This window comes from Podarcis melisellensis, assembly GCF_964234715.1.
Source record: "Podarcis melisellensis genome assembly, chromosome: 3".
Taxonomy (NCBI): Eukaryota; Metazoa; Chordata; class Lepidosauria; order Squamata; family Lacertidae; genus Podarcis; species Podarcis melisellensis.
Genome location: NC_138530.1, coordinates 39,247,685 through 39,267,405, shown reverse-complemented (window position 1 = coordinate 39,267,405; position 19,721 = coordinate 39,247,685). Strand labels below are relative to the sequence as shown.

The 19,721-nt window shown below is 41.6% G+C and overlaps 2 protein-coding genes across 5 annotated transcripts in view; one reads left to right on the top strand and one right to left on the bottom strand.

The window, feature by feature from the left end:
- The window catches only part of XPO5 (exportin 5), a 34,939-nt gene extending 33,070 nt beyond the window's left edge, over positions 1–1,869 (bottom strand). The window contains exon 1 of one of the 2 annotated variants that reach the window (XM_081905640.1): positions 1,613–1,869. In XM_081905640.1, the coding sequence (XP_081761766.1) occupies positions 1,613–1,717 (105 nt within the window). In that variant the 5' untranslated portion in view covers positions 1,718–1,869. The remainder of the gene's footprint in view (positions 1–1,612) is intronic. The other variant, XM_081905639.1, reaches the window with a different exon arrangement.
- A 759-nt stretch (positions 1,870–2,628) lies between these two features.
- POLH (DNA polymerase eta) lies at positions 2,629–18,532 on the top strand. 3 transcript variants are annotated; one of them, XM_081905660.1, is made up of 10 exons: positions 2,629–2,720; positions 3,817–3,951; positions 8,953–9,170; positions 10,524–10,693; positions 11,988–12,091; positions 12,667–12,786; positions 14,198–14,321; positions 14,978–15,043; positions 15,872–16,044; positions 16,371–18,532. In XM_081905660.1, exons 2-10 carry the CDS (start codon positions 3,866–3,868, stop codon positions 17,212–17,214), a joined length of 1,905 nt encoding a protein of 634 aa, XP_081761786.1. In that variant the 5' UTR covers positions 2,629–2,720; positions 3,817–3,865; the 3' UTR covers positions 17,215–18,532. The 3 variants fall into 3 exon arrangements, with proteins under 3 accessions (XP_081761786.1, XP_081761784.1, XP_081761785.1); XM_081905658.1 differs by lacking the exon at positions 2,629–2,720 and adding an exon at positions 2,758–3,028; XM_081905659.1 differs by lacking the exon at positions 2,629–2,720 and adding an exon at positions 2,969–3,098.
- The last annotated feature ends 1,189 nt before the right edge of the window (positions 18,533–19,721 follow it).

Below are 19,721 nucleotides of genomic sequence, written 5' to 3'. Positions count from 1 at the left end.
CATTCCACAACCATTATGCCACCAACATCTTTCCCCTCCTGGTTTAACACTCTTCGCAGAAATCCTGCTTCTCTAGGGCAATCCCAGTATCACCTCGAATGGAAATGGAAATGCAACCAATGTTACTCTGCTTCATCCAGAGTTATGTCATCTCCTTTAATTCTTCTGTGCACAAAACAGAGAGAACCTATTCAAGTAGAAATACCAGGGAGGTGCAGTGGTTGGACCTAGTGGGTCCCCACTCTGCCATGAAGCTAACTGGGTGATCTTGGGCCAGTCACTACCTCTCAGGCTAACCTACCTCACAGGCTTGTCATCAGGACAAAATGGGGAAGAAGTAAACTATGTACACCACCTCGAACTTCTTGGAGCTGCCTTCCCCAGCACTTTTACTACTGGATAGATTTGGCATACTCAGGAACCAATCGCTTTGTGTCTTTTGTAGGAAATGTATACTTTTTGTGCATTCTGCAATGGGATATAAATGCAACACAGAAACAAAACAAAAAACTGGTGTGGCTTTACATGACCTGAATCTGTTGGTTTTTAATTTGTCAGCGCAGTTGGACGCTTGGGTGGGGGACGGAGTGAGAGAGAGGAGGAGGAAGGTGGCAATAAAAAGCAGAGACATCACTTTGCCAACAAAGGTCCGTATAGTTAAAGCTATGGTTTCCCCAGTAGTAATGTATGGAAGTGAGAGCTGGACCATAAAGAAGGCTGATCGCGGAAGAATTGATGCTTTTGAATTATGGTGCTGGAGGAGACTCTTGAGAGTCCCATGGACTGCAAGAAGATCAAACCTATCCATTCTGAAGGAAATCAGCCTTGAGTGCTCACTGGAAGGACAGATCGTGATGCTGAGGCTCCAATACTTTGGCCACCTCATGCGAAGAGAAGACTCCCTGGAAAAGACCCTGATGTTGGGAAAGATGGAGGGCACAAGGAGAAGGAGACGACAGAGGACGAGATGGTTGGACAGTGTTCTCAAAGCTACCAGCATGAGTTTGACCAAACTGCGGGAGGCAGTGGAAGACAGGAGTGCCTGGCTTGCTCTGGTCCATGGGGTCACGAAGAGTCGGACACTAAACAACAAAATCTGCCTTGCACTGTCGAGATCGCACCCAACGGGCACACTCACACACTGTCACACTCCCAGGTCAGCGCGGAGAGTCCGCGGAAGAGGCAAGGTATTTTTTGCTCCCGCTCACCACTGTAGGAAGCCGGCCATGCGGGATGCTCAGGCCCCTGCAATGGAGACACCCGGCCACGTGGGCCCCAGGGCGGGCGAGGGGGCAGCATGGCCGTGGAGCGACACCACGCTCTGGAAGAAGAGAGGTCGAGGCTCCCCACGGCGGGGCAACCCCTTTCGAAAGCGGAGAGGCCTCGGGGGGCAGAAACCGCCGCACTTTCTGCTTTGCATACGGAAAGCCAACGAGGCACGACCTGCATCCGAAGGAGCAGCGGTGCGAGAGGCGCACGGGGGTCCCCAGCTGGCGCCGGCCATGTGTCTGGCTGCCACCCATCCCGGCTCCCCTCAGGCAGCCCCCCGCCCAAAAAACAACCCCGCGCCCGGCCTCAGGGGGCTCTTCGGGAGGCGGAGGCGCGGCGGTACCTTGAGGGCCTCCAGGCGGTACCGCTGCGTGGAGGCCGGGTCCATCATCACCGTCACCGCCTTCACGAGCTGCTCGCAGAGGGTGCTCACCGGGTCCCACGACATGGCGCTGCGGGCCTGGGGTGGGGGCAGGAGGGGAGCGGGGGGAGAGGAAAGCCGTTGTTGCCCCGGGCAACCGGGCTCGGAGAGAGTAAGGGGAGCAACGCTGCGCCGGGTGCGACGACCAAAGTGGTGCAGTGCGCAGGCGCAAGCGACCCCGGCGACCTTTTTTCGCACACGCTTCCTAAACGCCGGCAGTGAATGCGATAGTAGCTCTACGGTCGTCATGTAGAGATAGGAAAGGTTAGAGAGGCTTCGTTGTTTGACGTGGAACTTTCGGGTTGCTTCAGGCTCGCTCCTATAATTTTTTAAAAAATACTTTTAGTCCACGCATCGTTCTCATAAAGTAAGACTTGGACTAGAAATAACACCTCTCTCTGCCTCTACTTTTTATTGAAGGGGGGAATACTTTGCCAACCCCGTTCAGCTAACATAATGGATTTCAGCTAGTTTTCTAGTTTTATTTTCTTCCTAGGGACGAAAGTAACTCCCTAGAAAGTAACCCTTTCAGCTTTCAGAAAACTAGCTGAAACAGAGTTACTTCCGTTCCTAAGAAGAAGAAAAAAGTCTAATGAGCCCCGTGAGTTTGCTTTTTGTGTATGTCCGCAGTAAATCTATGCATCAATTGGATCAATAATAAGCGGCATAACCCGATTCTGACGTGTAGTGATAGAATTGTAAAGTAATGCACGCGTGCTTTTTTATTTTATTTTAAATTGGGATTACTGTCAGCTTCCACTGTCCCTGAACGAGCAGCTGTCACTTTTATCCCTCTCCGAAAGTGATCACACGACCGGGGGTGGAATCCAGAAAGTCCATAGAGCAGCTCAAGGAATTGCCAGTCTAACATTTCTACATCTATTATCCCGCTAGTTTGGTGAAGGAGAGTCGCGTCACGGTGTCGGAAATCCGTTCTCGGTCTATCTATCCCGTGGTCTTATTTCCTCCTCTGAGGACTACATTTCCCAATATGCATTGCTGTATAACCAACTGCGTTCGTGGCGCGGAGGTAGTTAAAGGCATGCTGGGAGTTGTATTCCTTTAGTCGTGAAGGCGGGAGTTTTAGCGGCTAAGCTGTTGCCTGGGCTTGTTCAGCCTCCGTGCATCGCCCCTGCGGCCCTCAAGCCGAACCCGGCTCCGTTCTCCTCCTCCTCGCCGTGGCGACCCCGCGTGGCCCGCCATGTCTCGCGGGCGGGAGCGAGTGGTGGCTTTGGCGGACATGGACTGCTTCTACATGCAGGTGGAGCAGCGCCTGGAGCCCAGCCTGCGCGGGAAGCCGTGCGCCGTGGTGCAGTACAAGACGTGGAAAGGCGGCGGGTACGGAGCTGCTGCTGCTGCTTGGCCCTGCTAGCTTTGCTGCTCTGCTTGCTCGTGTCGGCGGAATGAGGTGGGAGGAGGAGGATCTTGACGCGGAGGAGCTGGGGGAAAGGGGCCGTGCGGCTCAGTGGTCAGAGCAAAAGGCTTTAATCGCCCGCACCCCTAGGGAGGGCTGACAAATCCAGAAATCCTGCCGAGCTGCTGCCGCCGCCGCCACAATCGTTGCTGATCGATCGATGATCGGGGTCGATACTGTATAGGGCGGCTTCCTGAGTTGCCTCCCCAAATGCTCCTTCCTGTGACCCATGTTTCTGTTTTTTTTCTTTCTCTACCCGCTCTCCCCAAAATGATAGGATGCGTTCCTGCACACTCCCAGTCTAAAATGGACTTTGATTTTCACCTCTCAGGGTGGGAAAGCCAAATGCAGCATGGAATCCACTTCCCCGAGTGTCTATACAACTAACAATTACCTATTTCTGGACCCAAATTGATTCTAGCATTCTATAAACTATTTATAGTCTTCCACCTGCCTCTCAGTACCTCCTCAAAACCTTTAAAAATGTACCTTCCTCTTAAGATGGCTAAAATATTATAATGTGCAAGGAAAACTCTCCTTTCTTTTAAGCTACAGTAATTTGTAGGTGGGGTTTTTTTTTAACATTTTAATTTGTTAAAGACTCATTATCTAATGCTAAACTGAACCAAAAAAGTGCCTGGGTTTGTGTGTTCCTTTCACTGTCTTAAACTCATAACTTAATAGCGCATCATTTCTCCCTCACCCAACTCAGAATCATTGCAGTGAGCTACGAAGCTCGAGCTTTTGGAGTTACCAGAAACATGTTTGCTGCTGATGCAAAGAAACTATGTCCGGATCTCCTGTTAGCGCGAGTACCAGAGGCCCATGGTAAAGCAGATCTCACCAAGTAAGCCCTGGATTGATTATTACTTGCAGCTATTGTTGTCCATGTGATTGTGAAGTACTCTGAAACAAAATAGGGTTCAGGATGGTTACTGATCAGATATGCTTTTGATGAGTTTTCTGCTTTGGGGCTAAGGTTTGCTTCTTGGAAAGTTTTTGGAATCCCCTTTGCTGTCTCTTTTCCAGTGCGGATACAGTTTGTTCATTCTGGGTCTTCAGGCAGCAGTCTCTCTAGAAATTATTTTTACCGTTCTTTGCAAATTGAACAATCCAGGCTTTCTTCAGAGTATAGTGAACTGAGCTCTATACTTTTTCAGCCAGTTTATCTATAATAGGTAAGGTAGCTCTGTTAGCAGAGAAATGAGAAATTTGATTTTGCAAAAAGAACAGGGAGAAACGTTTAAACATTGATGGAAATTATATAATTATATAATTTTTAAAGACGTGCCGTTGAGACTTTTGAAAAAAAGGGACCAATACAGACAACTGGTACAAACTTTGAAGAAAAACAAAATTGAATTTAAATGGGAATTTCCAGAAGGAGTAGAATTTACATACAAAGGGTAGAGGCACAGACTTACAAAATCGGATGAGGTGGATAAATTTTTTAGAAGATACAAAGAACTGACCAGAGAAGGAGAAGAAGCAGAGGTGGCAGGAGCAGGAGGTGATGAAGGAGACTCTGTAGAGTTGGAAGAGGAAGAGGAGTGAAGCAGAAAGGATAAAATAAGAGGAAGAGGAGAAAAACGGGAAGAGGAAGAGGAAATTGAAAAAGAACAAGAAGAGGAAGAGAAATAAAAATATAAGAGGAAAAAATATTTAATTGGCAGACACTATGGCACTAAAATTATGGACATGGAATGTGAATGGAATGAACGATAAAAAAAGGAATAAAGTGGGACAATATTTAAAACAAAAGAATTTGGATATTATTTGTTTACAAGAGACTCATGTTAAAAAAACGCACAGGAAAATTTTAATTAACAAAAAAGTTAGGAAATGAATTTATTTCATTGGATAAAAGCAAAAAGAGAGGGGTGGTATTATACATAAAAAACAAATTAAGAGGCACAACAATTATTTAAGGATGAAGAAGGCAGGATCATAGCAGTCCAAATCAATTGGCAAGGTGAAAAACTAATAATTATTGGAGTGTATGCACCGAATGGCAGTAAAGCAGAATTTTTTAAAGGTCTGGAGGAAAAATTATTTGAACATTTGGATCAAAAAATAATAATAATGGGTGATATGAATGGTGTGGTATCAATGGAGATGGATAGACTTTGGGCTAAAGGCAAAACGAAGGAAGGGAAATTACCAAAAACCTTTTTGACATGGTGGAAAATTGTAACTTGGTGGATATATGGAGATTGAGACACCCATTAGAAAAACAATTTACTTTTCATTCAGAGGTAAATCAATCAATGTCATGAATTGGTCAGATATGGGTTTCTAGTGAAATAACCACAAGAATAATAAAGACTGAGATTCAACCTAAAGTTCTATCAGATCACAATGCGGTTAAAGCTATTTTAAAATGGAATGAGGAAAAATCTTTTCGGTGGAAACTAAATGAAAGTCTTTTAGATGATCAGAAGATAGTGGACAGAGCTCAGAAATGTTTAGTGGACTATTTTGTAAATAATGTTAACAAAGGAACAAAGATGAGTATGGTTTGGGATGCAAGCAAAGCTGTTATGAGAGGATTCTTCTTTCAACAAAATGCAATAAAAAAATAGAATGAGAGAAAAAGGGAAAAAAGAAATTTTAAGACAAATAATGGAGAATGAAAAAAAATTAACTATAAGACCTAAGGATGAAAAGGTCAAGCAAAGTATAAAAATGCTCCAGACACAATTTGCGACAATAATCAATAAAGAAGTAGAATGGAATATAAGAAGAATGAAACAAAAGAATTTTGAATTTGCAAATAAATCAGGGAAATGGCTAACTTGGCAAATTTAAAAAAGGAAAGAACAGAACATAATTAATAAAATCAAAATAGAATATCAAGAGATTGAGAATCCGAAACAAATAAGGAAAGGTTTTGTGGACTTTTACCGAGATCTATATAAAAGAAAAGAGAAACTCAACATAAAGACAATGGAGGAGTATTTAATGAAGAAAAAGGTGTACAAAATATCAAAGAGTAATAAAATTAAACTGAATGAACCAATAGAATTAGAATAAATTCAAATGGCAATAAAGGATTTGAAGAGTGGGAAGTCGCCGGGACCGGATGGATTCAGTGCAAGATATTATAAAGAAATGAAACACACTCTACTTGTACCATTGAAAGAAGTAATGAATAACATATTGAAAGAAGGAGAAATACCTGAGACCTGGAAAGAAGCATATATAACGTTTATTCCCAAACAAGACTCTGATTTAACACAGGTTAAAAATTACAGGCCAATTTCATTATTGAATAATGACTATAAAATGTTTGCAAATATTTTAGCAAATAGGATGAAAAAGGTATTAAAGGAAATGATTCATAAGGATCAAACAGGTTTCCTTCCTGGTAGGCAGATGAAAGATAACATAAGAAATATAATCAATATAATAGAGTATCTGTCAAACAGGAAGGATAAACAAGCGATGTTGATATTTGTGGATGCCGAGAAGGCCTTTGATAATATTTATTGGGAATTTATGTTAAAGAATTTGGAATATATGGATATGGGTCAATCTTTTCTGAGTGGTATAAAGGCAATATATTCGGAGCAGAGAGCAAAATTAATTGTTAACAATGTTATAACAGAAAATATTGCCATAACTAAGGGTACAAGACAAGGGTGTCCTTTATCTCCGTTATTATTCATTTCGGTCCTAGAAGTCTTCCTAAGAACACTAAGAAATAATGAAAGAAATAAAAGGTGTGACAGTTGTTTGTAATGAATACAAGGTTAAAGCCTTTGCCGATGACTTGGTTATAACTGTAGCAGATCCTATGCAGAGTGTCAAAGAGGTGTTAGAAGAGATAGAACATTTTGGTCAGGTGTCCGACTTTAAGTTAAATAGGAAAAAAACTAAAATAATTGCTAAGAATATGGATCAAGAGACAATAGAAAGAATACAGCAACAAACAGAGATGAATGTGGTTAAGAAAGTTAAGTATTTAGGGATTACGTTAACTCCCAGGAGTATTGACCTGTTTCAAAACAATTATGTACCAATATGAAATAAAACAATTATGTTTCAAAACAATTATGTACCAATATGAAATAAAACTAAACGTGACCTAGAGGTGTGGGGAAGAATGAAACTATCATTATGGGGAAGAATTGCAACGATAAAGATGAGCGTGCTGCCGAAAATGTTTCTGTTTCAAACAATTCCAATAATTAAAGGAGTGACAATATTTAAAGAATGGCAAAGAATAACGTCAAGATATATCTGGCAGGGCAAGAAGCCAAGAATAAAATTTAAGATATTAACAGATGCAAAAGATAGAGGAGGCTTTGCCCTGCCAGATTTAAAGTTATATTATGAAGCTTCGTGTCTTTGCTGGGTGAAAGAATGGATAAAGTTAGAAAACACAGAATTGTTGGATTTAGAAGGTTATGATAATAGATTCGGTTGGCACGCGTATTTATGGTGTGCAAAGAATAGAGTGCATAAAGGTTTTGAAAACCACATCTTTAGAGGATCGTTGATTGAAGTCTGGAATAGGTATAAAAAATTATTAGAGTTTAAAACTCCATATTGGCTATCACCATTGGAGATAATGAGTGTGAAAAAGATCAATATGACAGGGAGATGGATTACATATGAGAATTTGATAATCAAAGAAGGTAATAAATGGAAATTGAAACCATCTGAAGAAGTTAAAGAAAATGTGAATGATTGGTTGCACTATTTTCAGTTGAATGCAATGTTCAAAAAAGATGTCAGAAAGAGGTTTTCAGGGAAAGAAATCTAGGTTTCATCAAGAAATCTTGAATAGTGATGTTAAAATTTTATCAAAAATGTATAAATTATTACTTGAGTGGCATGCAAAGGACGAAGAAGTAAAATCCGTTATGATTCAGTGGACCAAAGATTTTGGTTATAATATACAATTTGATGAGTGGATAAAATTGTGGAAAGAAGGAATGAAATTTACTGCATGCACTACAATAAAAGAAAATGTTATGAAAATGATGTATAGATGGTATGTAACACCAGTGAAACTTGGTAAGATGTATAAAGTCAGTAATAAATGTTGGAAATGTCAGGAAAAAGAAGGAACATTTTATCACATGTGGTGGGAGTGTAAGAAAGTAAAAGGTTTCTGGGAAATGATTTATATTGAGATGAAGAAAATGTTGAAATATACTTTTGTTAAGAAATCAGAAGCATTTTTATTAGGAATATTAGGGAATGAAATTAAAAAGAAGGATGTGAAGTTATTTAGGTATGCAGTGACAGTAGCTAGAATTTTGATGGCCCTGAAATGGAAACAGGAAAAAATGCCAACGAGGGAAGAATGGAGAATGAAACTGATGGAATACGCAGAAATGGATAAATTAATGGGGAAAATTCGGAACCAACACGATCAGAGATTCACCGAGGACTGGAATAAATTTACAGAGTATATCAAAAATGTATGTGAGGAGCAATTAACGCTTGTTGGCTTTCAAGAAGCTCTGTGAAAATGATTGATAGAAATGTTGCTTAAAAGATATGATGAGATTAAGATTGTTAAAGTGCAATATAAATTTAAGAAATGTGAGTAATTGTGATAATATGGAAAATTGTCAGACAGGCTGAGGGAAGTCTAAAAGATGTATATGTTAGAAGTGGATGTTAAACATGGATGGAATGCACATTGGAAATTGAATAAAAATTAATTATATATATATAAAAAGATAGCTCTGTTAGCTGCATGCGAGGTGGGGGGACGGCAACTGCTGCTTTCTGGAATACCACTGTTGATGGCATATTGCTAATTAGCTACCCCAATTATCAGTTAAGATGGAATGGGAATATTAGAGCATTGTTGGGTCTCCTTCCTATGTAGGTACCGAGAAGCCAGCGTGGAGGTGATGGAAGTGATGTCACGCTTTGCTGTGATTGAACGTGCCAGCATTGATGAAGCCTACATGGATTTAACTAGCGCTGTGCAGGAAAGGCTTCAGAAGATGAAAGGGCAGGCTATTGAAGCAGAGCTGTTGGCAACTACCTACATCCAAGGATGGCCAGACAGCCTCGCAGCAGAAGAGAATACAGGCAACAAAGGTATTGCATGCCTTCAGACATACTGTTCCACTCTTTTACTTCAACTTCCCTTGCTCTTAATCCTGTGTAGATTATAATTCCATACAGAGGTATTTTCATTCTCAAACTTGTGTGCCTACAGAAGAGCATGGGGATGGTCTGGAGCCAATCCACGACTCCCAGGTTTAGCATATATTTTTCTTTTTCTCTTTGCTTTGGTGTTCATGTAAAGGTTTGAAGGGATGGTATGAAATTGGAAGTGTGCCCTTCAGAGGTAATGGATATGGTACCATAGCATTTTCTTCTTGAGCTGCAGCTTATAATACAAGTATATATTCTCTATTTTGTCACTTTCTAATCTTTCGCACACTTCTTGTTCAGCTAATTTGACCTCAGCAAAATGTTCCCAGAAAGACATGTCTGCTTTCTAACCTGCAGCAGGAACAAAGGAAGGTGATTAGTCCGCTGCTGAAAGGCCAGTATTGCAGTATTGCAGTGGAGAGATCTGGGGAAAGGTTAAGAGTAAAAGCAGTAGGAATTGCCAAAACTGATGTACTTTGAGAGAGCTTATTGCTCAAGTCTGTGGCTATTTTCCATGTGGCTATTGTATTTAGTTCAGTTCCAAATTTGGAAATTTATTTTAAGCCATTTAAGTTTACAGTGGTACCTCGGGATGTGAACGGGATCTCCGTTCACATCCTGAAGCGAACGTAACAAGCGACGGCGCGCGTGGGCAAGCCGCGTTTTGCTGCTTCCGCACATGCACATGACGTCATTTTGAGCGTCTACGCATGCACAAGCGGCGAAACCCGGAAGTAACGCTCTCCATTACTTCCGGGTTGCTGCGGAGCGCAACTCGAACGTGTTCAACCCGAAGCACATTCAACCCGAGGTATGATTGTATTGCACATCTTCAGCTACCTTGCTGCTAGTGTTAGAACATCTTTTAAAGGCCAAATGGTATGAAACTTCCCTGTTGTGAGAGCTGTATGCTAGGTTGTTTGTTACATTCTTACCTTGATTAATCTAATCTTTGAGACTTGCCTAAAGGGTAGCCCTCCTTTGGCTGCAAACATTTTTACAAAAACGCAAAACCATTCCCCCCCCCCCGCCTCCTCCTGTTTATTTGCTTGCCCTGCAAGTTTTCTTTCTTTCTTTCTTTCTTTCTTTCTTTCTTTCTTTCTTTCTTTCTTTCGTGGGCTTATTTGACCAAGGATGGCCTTATAAAGGGCTTTCTGATTTCTTCCTGTTTTCTTCTTCACTAGATGTTTTACAACACTGTGTGCTTTTTGTAGCTTTCCTGACCTGCCACTCTGCCATGACAATAATTATTCTTTCAAGATTGGAGATAGGTTGCTTTGTGTTCCCTTTTAGAAGAACTGCGGGAACGTGGTTTGCGACAGTGGCTTGAATCATTGCCTTTCGGAGATCCCAGCAGTCCAGAGCTGCAGCTGACTGTGGGAGCTGTCATTATGGAAGAAATGAGGGCAGCTGTGGAATCTGTCACTGGATTTAGGTGTTCTGCTGGCATTTCTCACAACAAGGTATATGTACGACCAGCATGTTTGTGTTTTTTGAACTCGGCATTACTAAAATGGTGTACCTATTGCCTGCTCTATGTATTCAGTGGAATCTGTGCTGAACAGATTATTATTGTGACCTGGCACAGAAAACAGTAATGGAGGAATCAGGATATGATTAGACCCAATAATACTATCATCAATCTGGTTTGGGTAAAATGTATTTTTATGAATAACTCCAGAATGTGAGGTTGGACAATGTGATGGACTGAAGATTTTGGCATCTAATGCAGAGCAGGATTAACAGGAATACATCTCCAGGTTGAGCCTCTTGTAAGCTTCCTAGACATAGATGTGTGGCTAGCTAATTGAGTTATTCAATAGGTTTCAACTGATTAGATCACATTTGTGTGGACCTAGTCAGTTACTCATGGCAATTGCCTCTGAACCTTCTTATACAGAGGGCATCAAGCTGGAATGAAGTATTCTGATTCGGAAGCTGCTTGTTACAGCATGCAGGCACAACATCTTGATGTGTTTCTTGCTCTAAAACTAATGGCACTTTTAGAGAAGAGAGAGGGAGAGATAATGCAAGTTGTAATAACCAAAAACATGGAGTTAGCCCTTCCTGCCCTAGGTGATAACTCTATTGGTGCTACAGGTGGAGGCCAGGATACCTAGCACCTGAGAGTGAGAATAGTAGATTTCCTCTTCCACACAGTTATTCTGCAAAATGCTAGAATTCAATGTATGTAGGAGACCTTAGAGGTAGTACTATTTATTTGATTAGTATATTCTGTATTCCAAATATTAGGAATAAACAAATTATTGTTGGATCTTTCAGCCACAGGCTGTAGACAAAAGTCATATACCCAAATAAAAAGAGGGTATCATTGTATGAGGTTTCTTTTGAGAAGACAAGATTAGCCAGATAATAAGCTCTGAAGCAGTAAATGTTTTTAGAGTAGAGATTCTCTTCTCTCTGCCACCAAACTTTCAGTTTAAGAAATTCAGCAGGACGTAATTATTCTCTGATTTTAAGAACCAAAATCTGACAGTATATGAGAGATTTTTTTATCCCTCTAGTTTCACAAATGCAATGTCTAGTTTCATTTAGTTTTTAATTCCTTTCTAAAAACACTGGGTGTGATTTGGAAAAGAAAATAATCCATGATAACATTTGAAAACAAAAACTGCCTTCTCATTATTTGCAGTATTTGTGTATTATATTCAACCTTTTCTCTGATAGACCAGGTGTGTGTTGGAAACCCAACTTGGAAAGCCATGCTTCTTAAATTGGATAATTTCTTTATTCTAGGTATTAGCAAAGCTGGCCTGTGGTCTCAACAAGCCTAATCGTCAGACTCTGGTGTCACAGGGTTCCGTCCCTCAGCTCTTTAGCAAGATGCCAATCAGCAACATGTATGTAAAACTGATCTGCTTCTAGAAGCCCCATGAGAGATTGCACTCATGAATCTCGGAACTAGCATTTTTCTTCTGCACATTACTGTTTAGGGGTATTCTGGGTATACTGTAAGCATCAGGCCAATGGCAGTCAAGAGATAATAATAAGAATGGATGCTAGAGAAAAAAAATTCCTCGTGCAAGCACCAGAATTTGGGGAGCCATAATTATTTTTCAGCCATCCTTCCTTTGTGCAAAAATTGATAAACTATCAATATTTTTGTATGCCAGTTTATTATTAATTTTCAGGCCTGGTTGCAAATGTAAATGAATTCTAATAAATATGTGGTGGTGTTTTATTATATTATCTTCCCAGTTGATTTCTTCTCCTGCACATACTAGTGTAGGTAAGGAAGAGGCTACTTGTTGATTTCTTTCTCCGTTGGGATGCTTTCCATGCTTGTCTCAAAAAGCCAAGTTTTGCATTGCTTTTTCTCCTTGACCTTCTTATCTATCTGCCTTCTGCTAGCTGGTACACAAGAACCTGTGTCTGAAGACTTTTTACACATGACAGCTTTCCTTTTCTCCCATAGCCGCAACCTTGGAGGGAAGCTTGGGGCCTCTATCACTGAACTTCTGGGAGTGGAGTATGTAGGAGAGCTGATCCAGTTCAGCGAATCACAGCTTCAGACCCACTTCGGAGAGAAGACTGGGTAAGTTGCTCACTAAAGTTCTGGCCTCTGCTACAGATTCAGGATCCATTCATGTTTATGCTGCTGAGGATTCTGCTCAAGACAGGGTCTGTCTTGAGTTTCCAAAGACTCATTTCTACTGAGAGCTTGACACAAACACATTAAGAGGCAGTGCATTTGCTTAAAGCCAAATGAAACATCTACAAGATTCAGGGAAGATTGCGGCATGAGCATTTTTAAAAAGCTCACTTCAGTCATTGCATTGAAGTAACATTTAATATGACAAAATAACAAAAGGGAAGCAAATATTATGCATATACTGTGCAAATTCTATAGCGGTAGCTGTGTTAGCTGCAGCAAAAAGAGACTAGTCGCTTTAAAGACTGACAGATTTATTATGGCACAAGCTTTCAAAGGATAGTCTGTTTCATCAGATGCATATGGAGTGTCATCCTCAAGTGATAGATATGTAATAGAGAATGTTGTTTTCACTGTCCAAATGTTCTATTCATGGTCACCCATAGCAATAAGCTGCAGTTTATTTAACATATTCGCTTCTACAGCAGATGAGATTGTCATGTAATTACATATTTATCCAAGTGGGACAACAGAGTTTATCAGACTCCATTAACCCAATAAAGTTATTATGAAATCAAAAGTATATACTCTCTGTGGGGGTTTTATACAGAGGGCTGTAGTATAAACACCGACAACTGGGAAACACTGGCCTGTGAGCGTTCTAAATGGAGAACAGCCTTTCCCAAAGGTGTCATGGGTTTTGAAGACACTCAAACTCAGGATGAAAGGGAGAAACACACTAAGAGGAAGGCATGCTTGGCAAACCCTCAGCATGATCAATTCCCGCCTGGAAACCTATGTCCCAACTGTGGAAGGATGTGTGGATCCAGAATTGGCCTCTACACTCACTTATGGACTCATTGCTAAAACCACGTTTATGGAAGACAGTCGTCCTCAGGTACAAGTAATCACCAAAGAAAGAAGAAAGATACAGATGGTAGCAATGGATTATGTCATCAACTGTCTTTTGGACATAAAAATTGATGTTGATCTACCAGGATCATATTTCCATGTTCTTCCCATAATATCCAGCTTGTTCCTTGCTACTGATTCACTGCACCCCAGCAAAATATGTCATAACAGATTAGGGTGCATCACTAATAGCCACTCCATGCAGTTTGTATACCAATATCTATTCAGATGTGCTGTTAAGTGGCAGAGACACTTATGATAGAGAGCTCTCCATTTGCCTTGCCTGTATTTTCTTTAGAATCTAACTCTTGGACTTGATCCTCATCTCCATTGGTTTGTGTGCAGGTCCCAGATACATTGGATGTCTCTAAGTGAATAAGTAACATTTCCACCCTTGGAACCACTTATTTATTTAACTCGGGTTTCTATATATGCTTTGCAGCTCCTGGTTGTATGACTTGTGCAGAGGGATGGAGCATGAGCCTGTGAAACCTAGACAATTGCCCAAATCCATTGGCTGTAGTAAGAATTTCCGTGGAAAAACAGCTTTGGTTACTCAGAAGCAGGTAAGAGAGTGTAAGAGAGCCGAACCATGTTTGTCCTGAGAGCAGGAATAAAAGATAAGGCAGCACACATTGCTGCACCCTTTCTCAAACCTAATTTGGTCATCACCTTTCAGCATCACTTTGCTCTGAAACGGTCAATAAATTGTTGAAGAATTCTATCAATGGGGAGGGGAGTGCCAAATGTCTCCTGTGATCTGCTGATGAGCTAATAAAGCAGAGGAGGAATTATTCCTTGGACCATGATCTCTCTCTGCGGTGCTAGCAAATGAGATCCTTGTTCCATTTTAGCATCTAGCACAGTGTCCTGTCCTTTGAGCATTCTGTAACCACATCTTTCCCTGCAATTGAATTGCTCCATGGCAACATTTCTGATCATTTCAAGATTATTTTATTTATTAAATTTCTATACTGCTCTTCATCCCAAGACCACAGGGTGCTTTACAATATAGAAACACAAACATAACCAGAAACGAAAACAGTACTCTCCCCCTCCAGCATTGTTTGTTTAGAGATCTGAAAGCTTTTGTTGTTCTTCTTGGCCTTCCATCTGATCAAAATGTCCTGTGGATATTCCTTGCATATTTTGGTTTTCTATTTGTAGTCAACTGAGCAGTGTCCCAAGACAATAATAAAAAACACAGTAATTATGTATGTAGGTGCAGCATTGGCTACTGCAGCTGGCCTTGGAGCTGGAGGAGAGACTGAACAAGGACAGAGATCAAGTAAGTAGGGAAAGATAGAGTCCTATGATCTCACCGAGTACTTGATGCCTGAAGGAGATCTCTGTGAATTGGGTTGAGAAGTGCAAGTGTGCCTGCCTCTGGTAACCATACATATCATTTGACTGGATGTAGCTTGGTAGAGGTCTGAAGTAATTAAGTATCTTCAGCAAATCAGGGGTATGTCCCCTCAACCTGTTCTGGGTCGTTGTTCCCTCTGATCCTGTCCTCTGTATTTGGGAGCAGGGATGGAGTCGAAGAGGAGGATTAAGCCCCATCACAGAAGTGGATGTCATTCAACTTGTGCCATTATTTAGTTAGCATATGAAGCCTATGGGTGGTATATCCATCTTTCCGCCAAGCACCGACTGGACCTTGACCAGCTCAACTTATTAAGCTGACTAAAGCCTGTGCCTTTAGATCACTTCCTGAAAATAACACAGATACATCCCTTTTTAGCATTGGGCTTTCCTTACAGGTGTTGTCACGGTTGAGGTGAGCTGCTCATGAGCACTGAGCTCTTGTTAAAGACTAGAGTTCCTTATAGTCTTCCTACATTTTTAGCTTCAATGGAGAATCATGGAGAAAGACAGTAGGGTCTTCCAGATGTCTGGAACTACAATTCCCATCATCCCTAGCTAACAGGACCAGTGGTCAGGGATGGTGGGAATTGTAGTCCCAAACATCTGGAGGGCCGGAGTTTGCCTATGCCTGATCCAGCCTGATATGCACTACCCCCTTTTTAAGAATGTCCTCCTAAAATCCAAGTTATTGATATCTGAAGTATTTCTTGTCAGGATTCTTACATACTGTATATCTTTCTTCCAACAGAACAACCGGGTAGCTAAACAGCTGACTATTGGGATCCATATGCAGGGCTATAAACATGCCAACGGCTTATCCCGCTGCTGTGCCTTAGCAAATTATGACGCTCATAAAATCAGCAGAGATGCTTTTGTGCTAATCCAGAACTGCAATACTGCAGGTGGCCAGCAGGCTGCATGGTGAGAACTCCCCCCCCCCCCTTGGACACAAGAGTGTTACTGCAGAGGAGGAAATGATAGCTTTATCCCTTCTTCCAATGTACATATTGCAAAGTCTGTGCTAGAACAGAAAATGAACTACTAGTGGGCTGGACAGCCATGCTGTTAAGTCAAATATTTATGATATGAGAACATTTATTCTGATTAGAGCTAAGATGAGGGTTGCTCATTACATATCCTTGGGCCAGCTTCTTCCACACTTAGCAAATTGTTGAAAAATATCTGTGTAACCTTATTTTTTGAGTTTACTCCCTTTGAATTGTTTGCTAATGTGCCCTCGCCTACAGGTCTCCTCCAATTACACTTCTTCAGCTTTCTGCGAGCAAGTTTTCAGAAGCTCGTGCTTCCTCTGTGAACATTACTTCCTTCCTGACGACTGACAGCCAAGGTACCCAAGCCACTTGCACCAGTGCATCCAGCCCAAATGCCAAGTCCATTGAAAGCCCCAAAAAGGAGACCCTCAGGAAGACAACCAATTCTATTCAGGTGCTTTTTCAGAGGGCAGTGGAAAAGAAACAGGCCCAGGCTATGGCCAGGAACTCTCTTCCTGGTGTCAGCAATGAAATGAACTTACCATCAATACCAGAATCCAGTATCTGTCAGGATAAACGACTCACCCCCATTAACAGCCAGATTCCAAAAGTTCCTGCGGAACAAAGTATCACCAGGAGCAACCCAGACTGCATGCAGAAACAGCTCTCGGTAGAACAGTCTCTGGCCAGCTCCGAAGCAGGGCTCCTGGAGACCCCTTTAGAAACAGAAGTGCCTGAGGTCTCTTCAGAGCTCCCTGATCTGTGCAAGGAAAAGGAAGTGCATCCTGCTGCTGGAATTTCCCAGCTAGGGACTGATAGTTGGGCTCTTCAGCCCTGTACTGGTGACACGATGCTGTGCGAGAAATGTAATCAACAGGTGTTGGTATGGGAGTTCACAGAACACTTGGACTACCACTTTGCTGTGGAGCTGCAGAATTCTTTCTCAGGAACTGACTCCTTCAGGCCGTCTTTGCCTCCCACCAGCCCTCCAGCTAAGGGCAAAAGTAAACAGAAGACACACACAGCCTCTAGGGCCAAAAGGCCAAGGCAAAGCACAGATAGGACTTTGGATTTCTTTTTTAAGCGGCCTCCTCCTTAGGATGAAGCTCATCTGAGCAGCTTATCTTGGAAAAAGAAGGTGCAACTTTATTTGCCTTTATCTCTCTTATATCAATAAGTAAATAAATAGGATAATAAATTGTTCCAAACAGGTGCTTGGAAAGCTACAGGACTCCCCGTTGTTGTTACGAGAACCTGCACTTGGTAGTCAAGGTTCTTATGCCTTCTGTAGCACGTTCTTGCTCTGTAGCTTCAGATGGCGACAGATTTCGCATCAAGGTGCCATATTAATGATACTGCCAATTTATTGTAGTCATTGGGGCCGTCTCTAGTCAGACTGTCCCCTCCACAGGACCATCTTTACATTGTATGTCATTCATTTGTTTTAGTATTTTAAACTTGTAAACTGCCTTGGCAGAAGGGAGGTATTATACAATACAGTCATAACTCGGGTTACAGATGCATCAGGTTGCTTTGTTTGGGTTATGGACCACCAAAACCCAGAAGCACTGGAATGGGTTACTTCCAGGTTTCGGCGGATGCGCAGAAGCGCCAAATTGTAACCTGCGCATGTGCAGACGTGCCGCTGTGGGTTGCGAATGTGCATCCCGCACGGCTCACGTTCGCAACCCGAGTGTCCACTGTACATGCTTCTGAAGATCTAGAGAGGTGCTGCTCATGGGCTTTCCTAGGCCTGCTCTAGGCAACTAAATGTCAAGGGATGAACTTGGGCCCTTCTGCATCCTGCTCATATGTTCTCTCATTGAGCTGCTTAGATCAGAGTTGTAGGTTGTGACTGGCTTTTACTATGGTGGGGATTGCCCTTCCATAGGCACTTTGAGGAAGACAGTCGTTAGAGTTTAATGGATACTGGAATATGCACTGCGCAAGTCCACATGTGCCCATTTGACCACTTTGATCAGTGGAATTCTTAAGAATTTGATTGTTTAGTGTGACAGCACCTGCACTTTGGAATCCCCCGCCTACTGAGATTAAGAAAGCACCTTCATGGTACTATTTTCACCATCTGCTAAAAACAATTCTTGTTTAGACAAGCCTAACCAGATGCTTAGAAAGCTGAGGGTGATTTTAATCTGTCTTTAATATTTTAACTTGTATATTTTAAAGTATGCTTGTGAATTTTTCCACTTTGAGGTTGTTTTTTTTACAATCGAGTGGTGTATAAATTTTATGAAATAAATCAAGTGTAGAAACCAGTGTATACATATGGAAACTTGAGGCAAATCTATGACAACTGTACTTTAATTTGATGGCTTGATTAAATATCTACTTGATGAGTATAGATTTTATCTACATGAAAAAACAGGACCTTATTTAAATAAAGTTGTCCAGTATGATTTAGAGTGTTTTACACCCTTAACTTTCCTACCTGGATAGTTACAAACATATACAATTATTGCCCCATGGTGCAGTTAGGGTATTGGACTAGGAGATGGTAGAACAGGGATCAAATCACCGCTGTCATGAAACTTGTTGTGTGACCTTGAGCCAGTCAGCCTCTCACCCTAATTTGACTCAGGGGTTTTGTGAGGATAAAATGAGGGGGGAAGGGAGAACCATGTATGGCACTTTGAACTTCTTAGAGGACAGGTAGGATATAAATAAAAGTGTCCAATTGCAGCTTTCTAACTCCTTGGGTGTGAGCTATAGTTAAGTATGGTATATTCCATATGAAACTCATGATGTATGAAGTCTTCAGCTATACTTCTGGAACCATGGAAATGTGGTTACTGCTAGTGCAAAACCTATCTGTTTAATCCTAACAGCCTGTAGCACTCGGTGGTATCAGGGACAGGATTTCAAACTAGTTATAGGGCTTTAGAGAGTGCATTATTAGGCACAGGTTACAGACACAAGATATCTATCTGGTCTTGTTTTGTTTTACTTCCTGCTAAAACCTTGATCTGCTTTTTTCCCTTTTCTGTGGAAGTTGCTGGAAAGGAATTTTCCTCATAGGCAGCAATACTATCCAGTAAAGCAGAATAAGGGGAAATTTTATGTGTTGAAAGAAATATTAGCAGGTTGGGGGCTTCTGTATAGAAATTGCAGCCTGTTTTGTTGTTATTGTCCACAATAGGATGGAAACAATGCTAGCAACAGCACCCAATTTTAGGCAGTATTACTAACATAACAAACAGGCTAAGCAAGAGCTTCATCCCACAGATGGTGGAGTCAGTGCTATTAGGATAAAGGAACTAGTCATATAATTGGCAAAACATGTGGCACTTTGCTATTTCAAATGCAAGTGGCAGACGTTCTTGCGTTATCTTTATGCAGCGACCTATTGGCATAGTGTGGGAGTAGAGAAGCCTTCAAAAATTCACTATCTCTGCAAGCAAGCAGCAGCATACAATCCTCCCCTTTATACTCAAAACTGCTGTGGTCAGGCCGATAGTTCTCTGCACGCACTGCGGAATGTCAGATAAGCATGTGCTACCAACTTGTAAACACTCATCTGCATGGAAAACTAACAGAAAAGCTTCCACATATTGCCTGGCGTCCCAATGCTGGCACAAGTTGCTCTTC

What these genes read in the sequence shown, in the direction of transcription:
- POLH (XM_081905658.1), top strand. Translation starts at nt 2,892, where the DNA reads ATGTCTCGCGGGCGGGAGCGAGTGGTGGCTTTGGCGGACATGGACTGC. An exon ending in CTGGCATTTCTCACAACAAG is followed by an intron (nt 10,694 to 11,987) that starts GTATATGTACGA and finishes TCTTTATTCTAG; the next exon opens with GTATTAGCAAAGCTGGCCTG. An exon ending in CACTTCGGAGAGAAGACTGG is followed by an intron (nt 12,787 to 14,197) that starts GTAAGTTGCTCA and finishes TATGCTTTGCAG; the next exon opens with CTCCTGGTTGTATGACTTGT.